The sequence below is a fragment of the Melospiza melodia genome, chromosome 12 (assembly GCF_035770615.1).
Source record: "Melospiza melodia melodia isolate bMelMel2 chromosome 12, bMelMel2.pri, whole genome shotgun sequence".
In the NCBI taxonomy this organism is placed as follows: Eukaryota; Metazoa; Chordata; class Aves; order Passeriformes; family Passerellidae; genus Melospiza; species Melospiza melodia.
In genome coordinates this window covers 24262670-24277866 of record NC_086205.1, presented here as the reverse complement: position 1 = coordinate 24277866, position 15197 = coordinate 24262670, and the positions used below count along the sequence as shown (strand labels likewise).

Below are 15197 nucleotides of genomic sequence, written 5' to 3'. Positions count from 1 at the left end.
AATCCACCTGGTAACTTCTCTGCATGTCACATACATGCCTTAAACCTTCTCTGGGACGTCAGGCAGGCGAGGGTTTGCTTTTCCCACTTTCCCATTCCTGCTGAGGTTGGCAGGATGGTGCTGGGAGTCCCTGTGAGGCCTGGGGCAGCTGGCACAGCTTTAAATTATCCCCAGCATTTCAAGAGGGACTGCAGAAAGGGGCATTTCTAAGTTAACAAAACTTAACCTGAAGGTTTGGCAGGAAATGTCAGAGCCAATACTATGCTGAGGGAATCTGGGGATGAACAAACTGCAGTGTCACACTGCTTTCTTTTTAAAACCATTGCTTTAAGGCAGAAAACAAGGCTAAGACCTCCTTCCAAGCAAAAGGAAATCCTTGTCTTTGGAGTCAAAGGGATGTGAATTTCCCCTTCTTTGAGCAGCTTATCCTCCCTACTCCTGCATTTACCCAGGACATGCTTTATGGATGAGCTCAGTTTAGAGCTGCAGCAGCAGCAAACCCAGCTCACTCTGCAGCACCACTACAGCTCACGTTTTTCTCCTCTGGGACATACATTGTCCTTCTTGTGACATAAATCTTCCTCAGCTTTCACCCAGTCACCCAGCCCAGGCTGCTCCCTGTCCCTGTGTGACATTCCTGCCTGGGGAGGTGTGCCATGGGGAACACCACCACCACCCTGGCACATCCCCACTGAAACCAGGCTGTGCCTGTCCTCCAGTGAACCATAAAGTGATTCAAGGGCACAACAAACCAGGTGCAGGAGCAGCTTCGTGGCTCGTGACTTTTCCCAGCACTTTGGGGCTGGCATCCACGGGTGAGCCAGCATCCATGCCAAAATCAGGCTGTGCATCCTGCTTCCCTCCCAGCCCTGTTCCCTGACAGCCTGGCTGTTTCCATAGAAACAGGATGGATTTCTAAGCAGAAGATGGTAACTGAAGGAGTTAACAGCCTGCAGCAGGGAAGGCTGTGGGCACAGATACCTCTGCTTTGTGCTTGTCTCCTATCCAAGGAATACACAGATTCTTTCCCTGTGCTGAATGTCTTTTCCATAAAACAATGGCAATTTAAGGAAGAGAAGATTTCAGATTTTGCAGGGATTTCCAGCTGAGAGCCAGGTGCTTTCCAGCAAATGAATTACAAAGAAACCCCTCATCCCAATGCACCGAGCATTTTTCCTTGCTCAGATGCAGTTATTCTCCTCAGAAGATGACATTTTAATAGCATCCAAGGCTGATATTTAAATATTAAGACTTCATCTTCCCCCAGGTCCTGTTCAACAGCCCATAAACCTGTGTGGTGGCTTACAAAGAGCATCAAGCTGCAGGCTGAAGTCGTGCTTGCATGAGTCACCTGGAAACCCTTGAACAAAATCCCTAAGTTTCCACTCACACCCACTCCCTGCTCAGTCAACTCTAAAAATACAATTTTAGAAATGGAGAAGATCTTTTTGGTTGATATTCTATAAATGAATACATTTAAACTCAATCCTAGGCTGCATTTCAGCCCCAGGATGACTGTGGAAGGTGTTACTTTCAGGATCGACTCTCTCATTCCTGCTTTTTATGCCAATGAGGAAACAGATAAAAACTTGAGGTCAAGTCAGGCACCATCTGTTCTTACGTTTTATCAATGCCCAATTCCAAGAAATTTTTATTTTTATACTGCTAGTAAAAGTAGACCATAGAGTGAGAACACCATTTCTATGAAAGAACATAGGATGGCAGAATTTTTGATGTACAACCTACCAAATGAAACAACAACATTAAATACAATAGCTTAATTAGCACCAAATGGGTTGAGTTCTCATGGGAAAAATGAACTGTTTGGCTCCCACAGCTAAGGATGGTAAGCTGGACACATCAATTCCCTTGGTTTATTTGTCACATCTTGTACTAAGGCTTTTTACACTTTATTCAATTTTAGTGTTCAGTCATGTGCCCATAAAACACCTACCAGAGAGAAACATTTTGCCATGACAGGAAACACATGATTTTAGAAGTGTGCAGGCTTCTTCTACTCTGAAGAACAATGTGGGATTTTGCTGGCTTTGGTTTTTGGTAACTTTTCAGCCATGACAATTATCAGAGGTTGCACAGATGGAAGCTGGGCCCAGTTGAAGCTAATGGCATCACTGGCTCCCACCACTTCCTTTTATATCCAAGTGTCAAAAAAAAATGGGGCTTTCTTACCAGTTGGCAGCACTGGTGTCACACCACCAGAACTCCAGCTAGTGGGCTTGAAAGACCTAATAAATCCCTCTCCCATCAGCCACAGACCCCTATAGCAGCAACCCATCCGATTCCCTCGCATTTCCACTACGCTCACCCACGGGGACCAGAAACAGAGCGAGGGAAGAGCCAAGAAAGGCAGGGAGGAGAGCAGGAGAGCCCATCAGGGGGCAGAGATGTTAATCCTTGATTTACAAGCAGTGCAAAGGAGAGAAAGGAGCCCCCCAGCACGTACTTCAGGCACCGAGTCCATGTCCTGCGCATGCGTGGAGACTCGCCCCAGGGCCTCGGTCGGCGTGCCCGCCGGCGAGTGGCTTTGCTGCACCAGGTCAGGCAGGTTGATGTGACCTGCAAAGCCATTGCTGGCTGCGTGGCCAGAACGCTTTTTTTCACCAGAGGTCTGCAGAGACACAAGGCATGAGGAAGAAAGAGAAGGGAGGGGGGAGGGAAGAGAAAAGAGAAGGGGAAAAATCCAAACCAAATGAAGTTGTCGGCAGTCCCGCGGCTCCCAGAGCAAGCGCAGGAGAAGGACCCTCTCTGTTCCATCCCCATGCAGCCTGGCAAGCAGCACACCAACCCCCCCACTCCAGAGAATTAGACAGGATTAATGACAAAGTCAGTGCAGAGTAATTAGCCACGAAACAGCGAGAGAGGCCTGGTCACTGTTGGTTGGAGACGAGGAACTCAGGGCAGATTCTGTGCTTGCCCCCATGGGTGCAAACCCCATGGCCAGCTCTCCTCCCACACAGCCACTGGTGACACTGAGCCCTCAGCCAGCCCTAGCCTGGACAGCTTTGCACAGCTATGGCAAAGAGCAGCCTGACTGCAAGTGCCAGCACAGCCCTGTCCATGTTTCTGTGACCCAAAGCAGCAGTGAACAGCAGCAGCAGGGCGGGAGGGGCAGAACCACCAGCAGCTCGCCCTGCACAGGAGGTTCCTTGGGTTTCGTTTCCACAGGGTTCCCCTTCCTTTCCATCCCCTCCCTGTGCAAGGCAGGCACTGGGAAGTTTCTCCCTTCCTAATTTATTTTGCCATTTTGATGGATCTCACCTACCTGGAGCACATCAATGAGATTGTTACAGAGATTTACCCATTTACTGGGACTTGGGGAAACTTTAACTGGGCTCACCAAGCCTGACTAGTCCTGATGACATTCATCTTTTGATTGCTCATTATCCTCACCTTTGACCACACCTTGCCATCCCACCAAAGAGTGAAAAGCTCTTTGCCCAAAGCCCTCTGACCTCTGTGAGCTCATCCTCTGATGGATATGGTGTGGGGGGAAAACAGTAAGCACCCAGCACAAGGCTGCAGTTTGGATTTCTTATCATGCTTTCTCCTCCCAGTGGGGTTTCCCAGCTGCTTCTCTTGCCCATGCCTTTCAAACCCTTCTGCACCCCAATTCTCATCCCAATTCCCATCCAGCCCTGCTGGCACAGCACAGGCTTTACTGTTGTGATGCTGAACACAAGCTCATTTCAGGAACAGCTGCCTGTTACACAGAGCCTTGTTCTCCCACTCACCCACAGCACCCTCCCTGATTTAGGGGTGTGCAGAGCTGTGGGGATCCCTGCTCTGAACAGCTCCATCCCACTGAGGGATGGGGTGGACTGTATTATTACCCCCTCCAAAACTAATGGAGAAAGGCAACAAACATCCTGTAACTTCTTTTGCTAACTCATTCCTCTCTTTCAAACTTGCGTTTATATTTTTCATTCATATGTGAATACATTAGATAAATGGAATTAAGAATTAAAATGCAGCTCAAGTCTTGTGTGATCTAAACATCCCTCCCCTACAATTGCAGACTCCAAGCTCCCCTCCTTCCTTCTCCTCTTCCACCTCCCTGATGTGCTGGTGGCAGAGCCACTCCCCTGTTCCATAACCATGAGGACCTCCTGCTCTCTCACCAGAGGTCCAGCTCCCCATCTGCACTTCCACCAGCATCACCAGAACGTTCCAGCAGCTGGCAAGTCGAGAAACACCGAGGGAGATCTTCCACAGCCACTGCAGGTGCCTGCTCTGCCTCACTGCTGCAGAACCATCCCTCAGCCCTGCTCCCAGCACAGCCTCACCTCCACAGCCCTGGGATGGGGGCTCCCATCCCTCTGGGATGCCCAGTGCCTCCCACAGCCTGGGATGAGGGCTGACATCTCTCTGGGATGCCCAGTGCCTCCCACAGCCTGGGATGAGGGCTGACATCTCTCTGGGATGCCCAGTGCCTCCCACAGCCCTGGGATGGGGGCTCACATCCCTGTGGGATGCCCAGTGCCTCCCACAGCCCTGGGATGGGGGCTCCCATCCCTCTGGGATGCCCAGTGCCTCCCACAGCCCTGGGATGGGGGCTCACATCCCTGTGGGATGCCCAGTGCCTCCCACAGCCCTGGGATGGGGGCTCCCATCCCTCTGGGATGCCCAGTGCCTCCCACAGCCCTGGGATGGGGGCTCCCATCCCTCTGGGATGCCCAGTGCCTCCCACAGCCCTGGGATGAGGGCTGACATCTCTCTGGGATGCCCAGTGCCTCCCACAGCCCTGGGATGGGGGCTCACATCCCTCTGGGATGCCCAGTGCCTCCCACAGCCTGGGATGAGGGCTCACGTCCCCCTGGGATGCCCAGTGCCTCCCACAGCCTGGGATGAGGGCTCACATCCCTCTGGGATGCCCAGTGCCTCCCACAGCCCTGGGATGGGGGCTCACGTCCCCCTGGGATGCCCAGTGCCCCCCACAGCACCAGCCTCTGCTGAAAGCCCCCAAATCCTCTACAAACACTGCACGGCTCTATCAGTCCCAAGTGGCAAAGGCTGGGAAGAAGAGGGCAGACTTTGGGCCAGTTCCAAGTGAATTCACTGAACGCTGTAGATGGAAGGTAACTCCTGCTGCCCGGAGCAATGGTGGGGTTACAGCAGAGCCTTTGCAGGAGCCTCCTCCCCGCCGTGCCCTGGCACTGCCATTCACTGCTGTTTGTAGTTCTGAGAAACATTTGCACTTGCCACATTTGCTCCGAGTGTAAATTGCGCTAACGAGCACAATTTACTCCTCATTTTGTGTTCCGGACACACAGCACTGTTAGTTTTTGTGCTTACATGGGCAAAACCTCCTGAAGATGCTCCATGGAAGTGTTTGTTTTACAACTTACCTCCCTCACCATCAAAGTCCCTTCCCTTGAAATATTGCTAAACGTATCTGCGTGGGAAGTCTCGAGCCCGTGGCTTGTCACCATGCCCAGGTTGTACGGCTCGTTGCTTCCAGGAATTCCTGTGGGGCTGGGGACAGAGGGGAAAAGCATTAATGGTGAATATTCCCTTTGTTAAACTAGGTAAAAAAATCCTCTGGTACAGTATTATTATTTCAGTAAGAGTAAGGCTCTGTATGTCAGAGGAAGAAAAGTTAAAAAAATGTATACATTTAGATTTATGGGGAAATGACAGACACTGCCAGAAATACAGGGCCGGGGTCAGGTTGATAAAGGACAGATACCAAAGAGATAGACCATTCTCTTCCTTATCCCAAGGTGTCCTGAGAGGAGCACCGATGAACAGGTAACAAGGAGTGGCACTCCTGCTCTACTTTATATAATTTTTTCCTACCTAAAAAAGCTGTAGAAAACCAAAATTTATTCCCTTTAATTCCCACCTCAACCCCTGAAAAGGAAACACCAGAGCATCTGATGGCAAATAACAAGGGAGGGGATGGGGTCTGGAGAAGATGTGAGCAGGACAAGTTGTGTCCTGTAGCTTTCTGCTGTTTCCCAGGTGAAAATTCAGCCCTAACCTGTGGTTTCACCTTGTAATCTCCACGATTCTATTTGAAGAAGGGGGCTGGAATTTATTAAATTGTAGGACTGCCTGAGATTGGATGTCACAGGTGCTGAGCAGCTCCCATTACTTCACTTGGCAGCCTGGCTGCTTAAATATAACTGGAACAAATCCACAAGCAAACAACCAACACCCCTGGATGATCAGACCTGATACTGTGCATTTAAAACCCTCACAGACCAATTGCTTCCAGCAGTGTGAGGCAATACAACCTTGAACTCCCGTGCACACCAACAAGCCCCGAGGCTGGTGAGGGAGCCTGGTCGTTGAAAAGCCATAACAACCTGGATTAATCATGGGATTACTGGTCCAGGGTGGGACCTGAGCCCTGGGGACCCCAAGGTGGGACTGGATCCTTGCCTGCATCCAATCAAACCTACAACTGGATGGGTATCACAAAGGCACTCCACACAGCAGCCCACCAGATTCCCTACAGCACCTTCCATGAGGGCAGCTAACACCTCCCTTTAGCTTTTCACCAAAGGATGAGAAAATAGCACAGTTATTATAGCTTTAAAATTTTGAGACTGTACAGCCAGTGAATGAATGGCTGAGGCAGCCCTGGGGTCCCAAATTTCATCAGTGCACAGTTTCCATGTCATCCTGCAAGAATTCCCTGGCCATGGGCAAGAGCTGGCTGGCACGGCTCAAGGAGAGGGAGCTGAGGGGAGTCATCAGAGTTTTCAGATGGAGAAATGATATCTCCAGAGGTGGATGGAATAAACAATCTCTCCTATCCACTGGGACACAGAGCAAAAATTGATAGGTTGGTTTATCCTGCAGCAGGATAGAGCTGGAATGAAGAGCAGCCAAGTGCTCAGGGAGGATACCCAAGGAAGTTTAAACAAGGGTTACACAAAGATCACTCAGAAGGTGCAGCAGAAGACAAAATTATCTCTCTTGGTCCCACTTTCCAATGACAAACACTAAACACAGGAAAATAAATCTCTGTTAGAAAAAAACACCACATTCTGTTAGAAAAGTACATCGAGGCTGAACTGAAGCTAAGGTCCCTCTTGAGAAATAAGGGTTTAACTCAGAGGATTTGCTTTCCTTTTCCCCAGACATGGGGCAGTGCAGCTCTGCCTGCAGACACTCCTGCATCTCTGGGACACGAGGGAGACAGGACATTGTGGGACATGTGGCATTGGGCTGGCAGGGGCTGGGGGCATCCAGCTCACTGCTGTCATCCCACACATGTGGCTGCAAGGCATCCAGTGGGATATTCATCCACTGGGAAGTGCTGTGTCAAACCCAAGGTGTCTGAAGAAGGATGTCAGCACAAATTAACCACTCCTGATCAAACTCCTCTGCCATGAGCAGCTTGAGGCCCCTTCTGGCACGCCTGACTGCCCATCCCACTGCTGCACGTTCAGAGCCATCCCTCTGCCTCCTGACCTGCTCCAACCAACTCAAGAGCTCTGATTGTAATTCTTGTGCTGGAAGGAAGCTTCAACCCAGGAGCTTGGCACTCTGAATAACATGGACCCAAGGAGACATGGTCTCCCTGCCACTTAGAGGGCTTCTGTGCTGCTCCATGCCCCACGAATCAGAGAATCAAAGAATTGTTTAGCTTTAGAGGAAAAGGACTCTAAATTCCTTGAGTCCAACCATTCACCCAGCACCATCATGTTCACTGCTAAACCATGTTCCTGAAGCCAGGTATGCCTGTGTCAGCTACAACTCATTTAGCAGGAAAAATGGAAATGAACTGATTAAAACACAAATAATCCCCTGAAACTTTCCTACAGCTCCTCTGTGAATTCAGAGGGGCAGGATTCAGATCCCGCTGCCAGGCAGAGCCCTCCAGAAATGCCTCTGCAAAGCACTGGGTGGGAAACCTGAGCAGAGATATTCCAGGAACTCTCTCTGAATGGCAACAGCTCCCTGTGAGTGTTGAAGCTGTGCTGCCCTGATCTGGAGAGATTCAAAAGCACAAATGTCCCATGGGACACAACAGTCTGCTGATCTCTTCATTTCACCACTTCAACCCACCAACACTGACTGTGCCAAGGGCAGAAATCCAAGAAAAAGATTCAGGATTATTGCAATCCTGGCTCTACCAGTTGGCACTGGGCAGGACACCAAGTACTGACACTTAAGCATGGCTTAATTTGGGGCAAGATCAGGCTCAAGAGCAGGCAGAATTTAACACATCCATCCCATGGGCACAACCCACGGTGTGGATGAGGTCAGCTGTGCCCACTCTGGCCAAAAACCTGCCTGGCTCATCAGCAGGTATAGCTCCATCAGCTTTGAGCCAACATTCACTGAATACGCAGCAGAAATAGCTCAGTTTTCCCCATTAATTCTCTCTAGTTTGGAACAGGAAAAGCACTCATGTGAGTACATCATCCCTTGCAACCATGAGGCCATTCCCAGTGCCAGCCACCAAACATGGACACGCTTTGGCCATGTCCCTTATCACAGCTACTGCTCCTCCAGGCCAGGACACACCAGGGTTTCTCCTCCAGGCCAGGACACACTGGGGTTCCACCTCCATAAAAACACACGCTGGGCTTTCATGGCTTGCCCCCCCCAAAAGAAAGCGCTGCTCACATGAGCCGTGGGATGTCACTGACAGGCACGGTCCCGTCGTGTGTCTCGTTCTCCCCATCCTCCTCCTCCTCCTCGCTGCTCTCCGACTCCTCGCTGGAGGAGGAATAGTCTGTCACCTTCTTCAGGGGCCGGTTGGTTTCCTCGATGCGCAGCTCCCTCAGCTCTTTGGCTAAAGCCGTCAGGTCCTAAAGGGGATGGGGGCGAGGAAACAAGGAGGCGACGGCTGTTACACTCAGAGCGAGGAGAAGGTCACACACATCTCTCCAAAAGCCAATGCTAACAGCACGAGCAACGAGAAATAGCTTTACAGAGTCGTTACAAACATGAGACAAACGTAAGACAATGTTTGTAGCATGTAGCATTTATTAAACAAAACAAAACTGATTTACGCTCACTGAAAAGTCAATAGCCAACCTCTTCTTTTTCTCTTTGGAACGTGTATGTGCATATATATACACACACTTATATGTATATACACGACAAAATTATATTTGTTGGAAAAGGTGAAGTTCAGTCACCATCATAGTAAACTGGAAAACAACGTCACTTCAAAGATTGGCTCGGAGAATTTCTCCTGCAGGGTTTTCTCTTCTTTCAAACTTCTCAAAAGAGACCCCGTAATGGTATTTATTCTGTAATAAATGCATTTGGGAAGGAAGCAATGACAGCATCTCCCATGGAGTGGTGCAATCCCCACGTCAAGAGCTGCTTCCATGGTGAGTCTCCGCTGTCGGGCGGCTGCCGAGAGGCGGTGAGGAGCACGAGGAGAAGCGCCCAGCTCAGCCAGACTTTGGAGTCACAGCTCTGAGTCAGCCATACGATCAAAAAAAATAATAATTAAAAAAAAAAAAAAATCCCTCAGCGGGACCCATTAAGCACTTTATGTGAAATGTGGCAGCCTACAAGCTAAGGGAGAAAGAAACTAAAAAAAAAACCAAAAAAAAAACCAACCAAAAAGCCTTGAAACAAGAAAAAAGATAGGAGCAGTCCCAAAGCCTAGTCATAATTTTTCAGTTTACCATGACTTTGATGAGGTCTCAGACCCGACAGTCATATAAAATAGACACTGCTATTTCAAAACAAGGAACATGGCAGGCACCGTGTAGAAAAGAGACTTTTTGTTATCTTACATGCTTTTATAGCAATGCAGGGGGAAGCAGTAGGGCAGAAAAGCATGAGAGCTCGAATTAGAATGGGTTAGAGAACTCTGTTGCACAAGACATGCACATGACGAACAAAGCATTGCAATTGTCAGTCTTACCATTTCTCCCTATATTAGTGACCGAGGTAGGCATCAGTGCATTCGGTCAGAGATAAAGGATCAGGGAGAAAGAAACTCATTGAAAAAGACTAAATTCCACAATTGTCTTACGGCCATACTCTCATTTACTGCATTTCCAGTTTACCGTTCCAGCAGGGCGCCTACGGCAATATTAATTATTGTGGCAAAAGGAGCTCCTAAAACCTATCCTGTCGACACATGAAGAGAAGGATGGAGAAGCTCTATGGCTGAGATGCAAACCCAGTTTGGTTTTTAATGGTGCGGGAGGAATGTTTTGTAAGCAATCTGTGCTTTGGTTTCTGATGACCCACGCCTCCCGGCGGGCTCCCACCGGTGACAGCCACACATTCTGCTCCCAGGTCTGCCCTGCCCAGGCTCTGACAGAGAGACTCCCCTGGATTTTGGAGAGTTGGAGAGCTTTGCATCAGACCCAGAAGTATAAGCATCCCAAAAAAGGCTTTTTTTGGGGTTTTTTTTTTTTTTTGATTTGTCAATCTCTGTTTCACAGCGGGTACCTGTGATGGGTTTTATATGGGTTGTTCAGCCTGGTGAAGACAAAGTCCCACAGGGAGACCTCAGAGCATCTTCCAGCACCTAAAGAGGCTCCAGTAGAGTTGGAGAGGGACTTTGGACAAGGGTATGGAGTGACAGGACAAAGGGGAATGGCTTCAAACTGACAGAGAGTAGGTTTAGATTAGATATTGGGAAGAAATTCCTTATTCAGGCTGTGGTGAGGCCCTGGCACAGGTGGCTCAGGGAAGCTGTGGCTGCCCTATCCCTGGAAATGTTCAAGGCCAGGATGGATGAGGCTTGCAGCAACCTGGGATAGTGGAAGGCGTCCCTGTTTATGGACTGGGTGGGGTGGAACAAGATGAACTTTAAGGTCCCTTCCAACCCAAACCATTCTCTGATTCTGTAGTTCTGTGTCCCTCCAAATGGTCTCTGTACCTTTAAAGAAAGGCTCTTTACCATGATTAAAGAGAGATTGTGGTATTTCAAGAGCTCCTTTTCGATGCCAACATGTTTGAGATTGAAATGGAGTCAAATCTGCAGTCACGACAACTAATTATTTTAATTAGTGCTGTAGCAGCTTCTATGATACGACTGCTTCTTTTCCTAAATACGAATCAGTGACAATTTGAGCAGCTTAACAATGCTTTCCATTTAGAGTATCAAACATGCTCTTTATTGAGCACTTGCCTTTGAATTGAATTAGAGCCTCGCACTTTAAAAGGGATTTTAGGACTGTGTAAGAGCCTCTTAAAACTGCAGCTGGACTTCTGCAGTGCAGGACTAGCACTGATCTCCTCCCTGTCACAGCACTGGACTGTGAAAATTATTTCTTTTTTACACCTTCCACTTCTAATATGCTTCAAGGTACCCTATCAGCCTTTTTTGGCCATCACTAGAAGATAGTCAGGTACTTTAAAAATCAGCTTAATTACTTTTTAATAACTAATTTGAAAGTTATAAGAAAAGTAATACTCCCAGACAATATCATCAGATAACTCATATTTCCTAGTTAAAGCTTTGCCTCGGGATGGTTAATTCTTTGATGCTATAATTTTGTTTAAGTAATGAGCACTTTGTAGGATTAAACAGCTTCACCAAGTTGCTCCTGGACCAAAAACAATCTGACAACCAGAGAGAAAGTGCTCTGTAGTTCCACACATGTTCCAAGTGTTATTACTGAGGGTGACATAATACATAAGTCAGCAGTGTCGGTGCTCTTTAATTACTTTTAATTACAAAGCCTTCTTTAGATTTAATATTTGCTGGAATCAAGTCAGATTGGTTTCCAAAATCACACTGCTCCTTGAGCTTGAATTCAGCACACATGCTGCCTATTTAGACACTGATTTATGTGCTTTTTTTCTTAACAAAGCACCTCATTAAACAAAATGTATTGCTCATATTTTATCCAAGAGAACAAGTTAACTAACCAGCACATCTTCCTTCTTTCATATCTTCTATTTTTAGAGGAAAGAGGCTGCTGAAACCAGTGCTTTCTGCTACAGCCCTGCAGTTACCAGTATCTGCAGTGTGCACAGCGATGCGTGTGTGAGGCAAGTTAAATGTTAAATCAGGAATGCTGGGTCTTGTCCCATGAATGTTTAAACATCCGCCACTGCCAGATGCACATTTAAAATATTATCCTAAGTGAAAAAGGTGTACTTGAGGACTCTCATTTTTAAGAGGATGAATGAGGACCAGCACCGCCATCAACACCCGAGATGGCTCTGCTGACAGGCTTTGCAGTGGATGCTGGTCCATGAGAATGAACAACCCACTCCTGTTTTTCAAGTGCCTTGTTTTGAATTAGGCTTAGAACACATTTCAAAAAGCACTTGATGGTCCTACTGAAATCAGCAGGTGGCCAGGGGCTGTGGCTGAGAGCAGAATGTGGTGAGGGGTCCAGGATGCCCGACCTCCTCCACTGGCACGAGAAACCTTCGCTCTGGCTCCTTCTCCTTCCAACAGCAGCAGCACCACCTGCTCCCCCACGCGAGCACTGGGATGCCTCTGCCCTGGCCTCCATGCAAGTGGCGTGGCCAGCAGGTTTTGGGCAGCCCAGGGCTGAGCAGAGCACACCAGCAGTGCTGTCCCCTCCCGACACCGGAACGGCACCGGTTCGCTCTCCCGTCCGACCCGAGATCGCATCGCCACCTTTATCAACAGCACCAAGAAAACCCAGCTCGGAATTAAGCACTAACTAGTCAACCTTGCACAGGCATGACCCACTGAGAAAAGATATCACTAACCTCATCTATAGCTTTCTTATAGCTCTGTGGGTAAAGGAAGAATAATCAGCATCAGAGGAAACAGATCGGGACAGGAAAAAGCCAGAGGAAGGGCAAGCAGGTTAGAAATAAAATTAGAATTGTTAGCTCAACGCTGTGGAGTGTAGAGAAAAAAAACATCATCAACAAAACATTAATACACATTAAAATAGAGAAGCAGTAGAAATTCATATAGCTTTTAGGCCGACTCTGCAGTTTTAAGATACAAATGTCAACAGCATTAAACCAGGAGGAAACACTTCGGATGAGATTTTGCTCAGAATAATAGAAGGGGATTGTACAGAGACCACTACCAGGTGGGGTTTTAAGCTGGGAAGGCTGTCGGGGGCTGGTTGGTTCCCCAGCCTTCACGAGCAGAGCATCCCTGGGCGGGTGCTGCGGGGGACATGCAGCACGGAACACAACCATGTGCCATTGGCCACCGCCGCGCCCAAGCTAGCAAAGCCCTTAAGCGTCTGCTTCGCCTGGAAACACGGGCTTAAGTGCTTTCCCCTAGGCTTGGGCTCCTGGTAAAAACTCATGCACTCTCTTAAGCATTCAAATCTCCCAGGGGCTCTTGCTGTACTGCTGCTGTCCAGTCTCTCAGCTGGAGCAGCAGCAGTGCTAGCCTCGTTTTTGGGGTCCCCGCGGTTGTGCCACCGCACCGAAGGGAAACGCGGCCAAGCCAGCTGGCAGCATTCCCATGGGAAGGAATTGAGCACTCACAGCGGGTCGGCTCGGTCGTGTCACGTCCCTGTTGTCCTCCTGCTTGACCTTGGCGGGCTCATGGGAGAGCACAGGGGACCCTTCAGGCTTGGCATTCCCTGGTGAAAGGCAGGAGGAGAGAGTGGGAATTAAAACGCTGCCAAAATCCATCACTACATCCTGTCATGGGGCCTTCATCATCACTTTGCTTCTACTGTCTTGAAAAACCCTCCTGCTCCTTTCTGCTTCTCCACCAACAGAGCAAGAGTAGCCATGATCCTGCCCAGCCTCCACCAACAGCCCTCTCACAGAGTTACTGCTCCTTTCCTACTAAAGAAACAAATTTACTTTGCAGAAGAGCAGGGCATATGATAAATGAAAAGCTCTGCAGCATCTGACATCGCTAGGACAATATTTGTCACAGGATTCCTCATTAGTAAAAGCAAAACCAAACCTGAAATGACAATGGGTTACAAACTCCTTTTATTGAGTACCTAGAGGACTGATGGTTTCAACAACAGACACCATCATCTTATGGCCAAGTAATAAAATATTCAAGGCATGGAGGCAGCATTTGTCTTAAAGCTCTTCAGCCCTGGGGAATGGAATTGTGGGGCTGTGCCAGAATGCAGATGAGTGGGTGTACGAGCTGTGGCAACTCTACTACTCCACTGCCATCAAACAGGGGAATGGAATATCTTTAAGAGGGGCTCTAGGGTGAGAGGGAACAATTTGGCTACACACATAAATCTCATGTCAGCACGGCTGCCTGGTGAAAGCACTTGAGAGAAAGCTTCTTATAGGTTATGTCACTCCTCTGATTCTATCTCCGGCACAAAGATGAAGCCCCTCAAAAAATATATATATCAATTAAAAGTGAAACACACTCCCAAAGAAACCACATCAGGAGAGGTGCACCTGAGTGGATGAAGACAGGAAGCACACAGGTTGTTTTATCTGTTTACCCTAAAGCATAACTCCCATCTCCTTCTGCCAGGGCTACTTGGCAGTGAGATGCTGTGGCCATCTTACATCAGCCTCCGGGGAAATGGGGCTGTTGGCAACTCCGTCTGCATGGAGGCCAGCAGGTCACAAAAGCACATCAGAAATGATGGATCCTTTGATTTTTAAGTTTTTTAGAAAACAAGCATGAGATCACACGTCTCTTGCCCTCCCAAAGTGTGCCTGGGGCTGAGGGACGTGCCCAAGCTCACCTCTGACTCTGTTGCGCTCGCTGGAGCCAGCCTGGGAGCCGGGCTGGGACCCACCCTGGGAGCTGGGCTGGGAGCTGGGAGTGCTGGAGCTGGAGGAGCTGCCACTGCTGGTCCTCTGCAAGGGGCTCTCCACGATGGTCTCTGTCCTCCTCAGGTCTGGGTTGCTGCAGGAGGGCAGAACAGAGGGGCACCATCAGCCAGGGTCACACACACCCAGCCACCCCAGGGCTCCAGACCCTGCCCACACTGACAGGGGTGGCTGCAAAGGCCCCCAGAGTCCTCCTCAGCTGGAGGAGACAGGGCTGAGGTCACCAACTTTGGGTGCCCTATGACCACAACAACAACAACAAAAAATTGCCTGGAGTAGCTCTCTGCTCTTATTTTATAAAATTTGGCAACCATTAAAAGATTCCTTGCTCTTGATCTGTAGATTTGCAAAGCTGGAGTTACCTAATTAGCCACCAAAATCCTTCGTAAATGCAGGAATTTGTGATGTGCTGTTAGACAAAGACTTCAGCAAAGCAAGGATCTCCAATGTGCAGCAAGGCTGCAGATCTCTTGTACCACTTAATTCACAGTCCCAAATTTTCATGGCTTCACTTCAAACTTGCA

General features: G+C 48.8%; 1 protein-coding gene across 6 annotated transcripts in view; it reads right to left on the bottom strand.

The window, feature by feature from the left end:
• TNIK (TRAF2 and NCK interacting kinase) overlaps window positions 1–15197 on the bottom strand; it is a 146594-nt gene that overhangs the window by 10388 nt on the left and 121009 nt on the right. For 3 of the 6 annotated variants that reach the window (XM_063167324.1, XM_063167329.1, XM_063167326.1), the window contains 6 exons: window positions 14586–14749; window positions 13393–13490; window positions 12649–12672; window positions 8605–8789; window positions 5367–5493; window positions 2465–2629 (listed from right to left, as the gene is read on the bottom strand). In XM_063167324.1, the coding sequence (XP_063023394.1) occupies window positions 2465–2629; window positions 5367–5493; window positions 8605–8789; window positions 12649–12672; window positions 13393–13490; window positions 14586–14749 (763 nt within the window). The remainder of the gene's footprint in view (window positions 1–2464; window positions 2630–5366; window positions 5494–8604; window positions 8790–12648; window positions 12673–13392; window positions 13491–14585; window positions 14750–15197) is intronic. The other 3 variants (XM_063167325.1, XM_063167327.1, XM_063167328.1) reach the window with 2 other exon arrangements.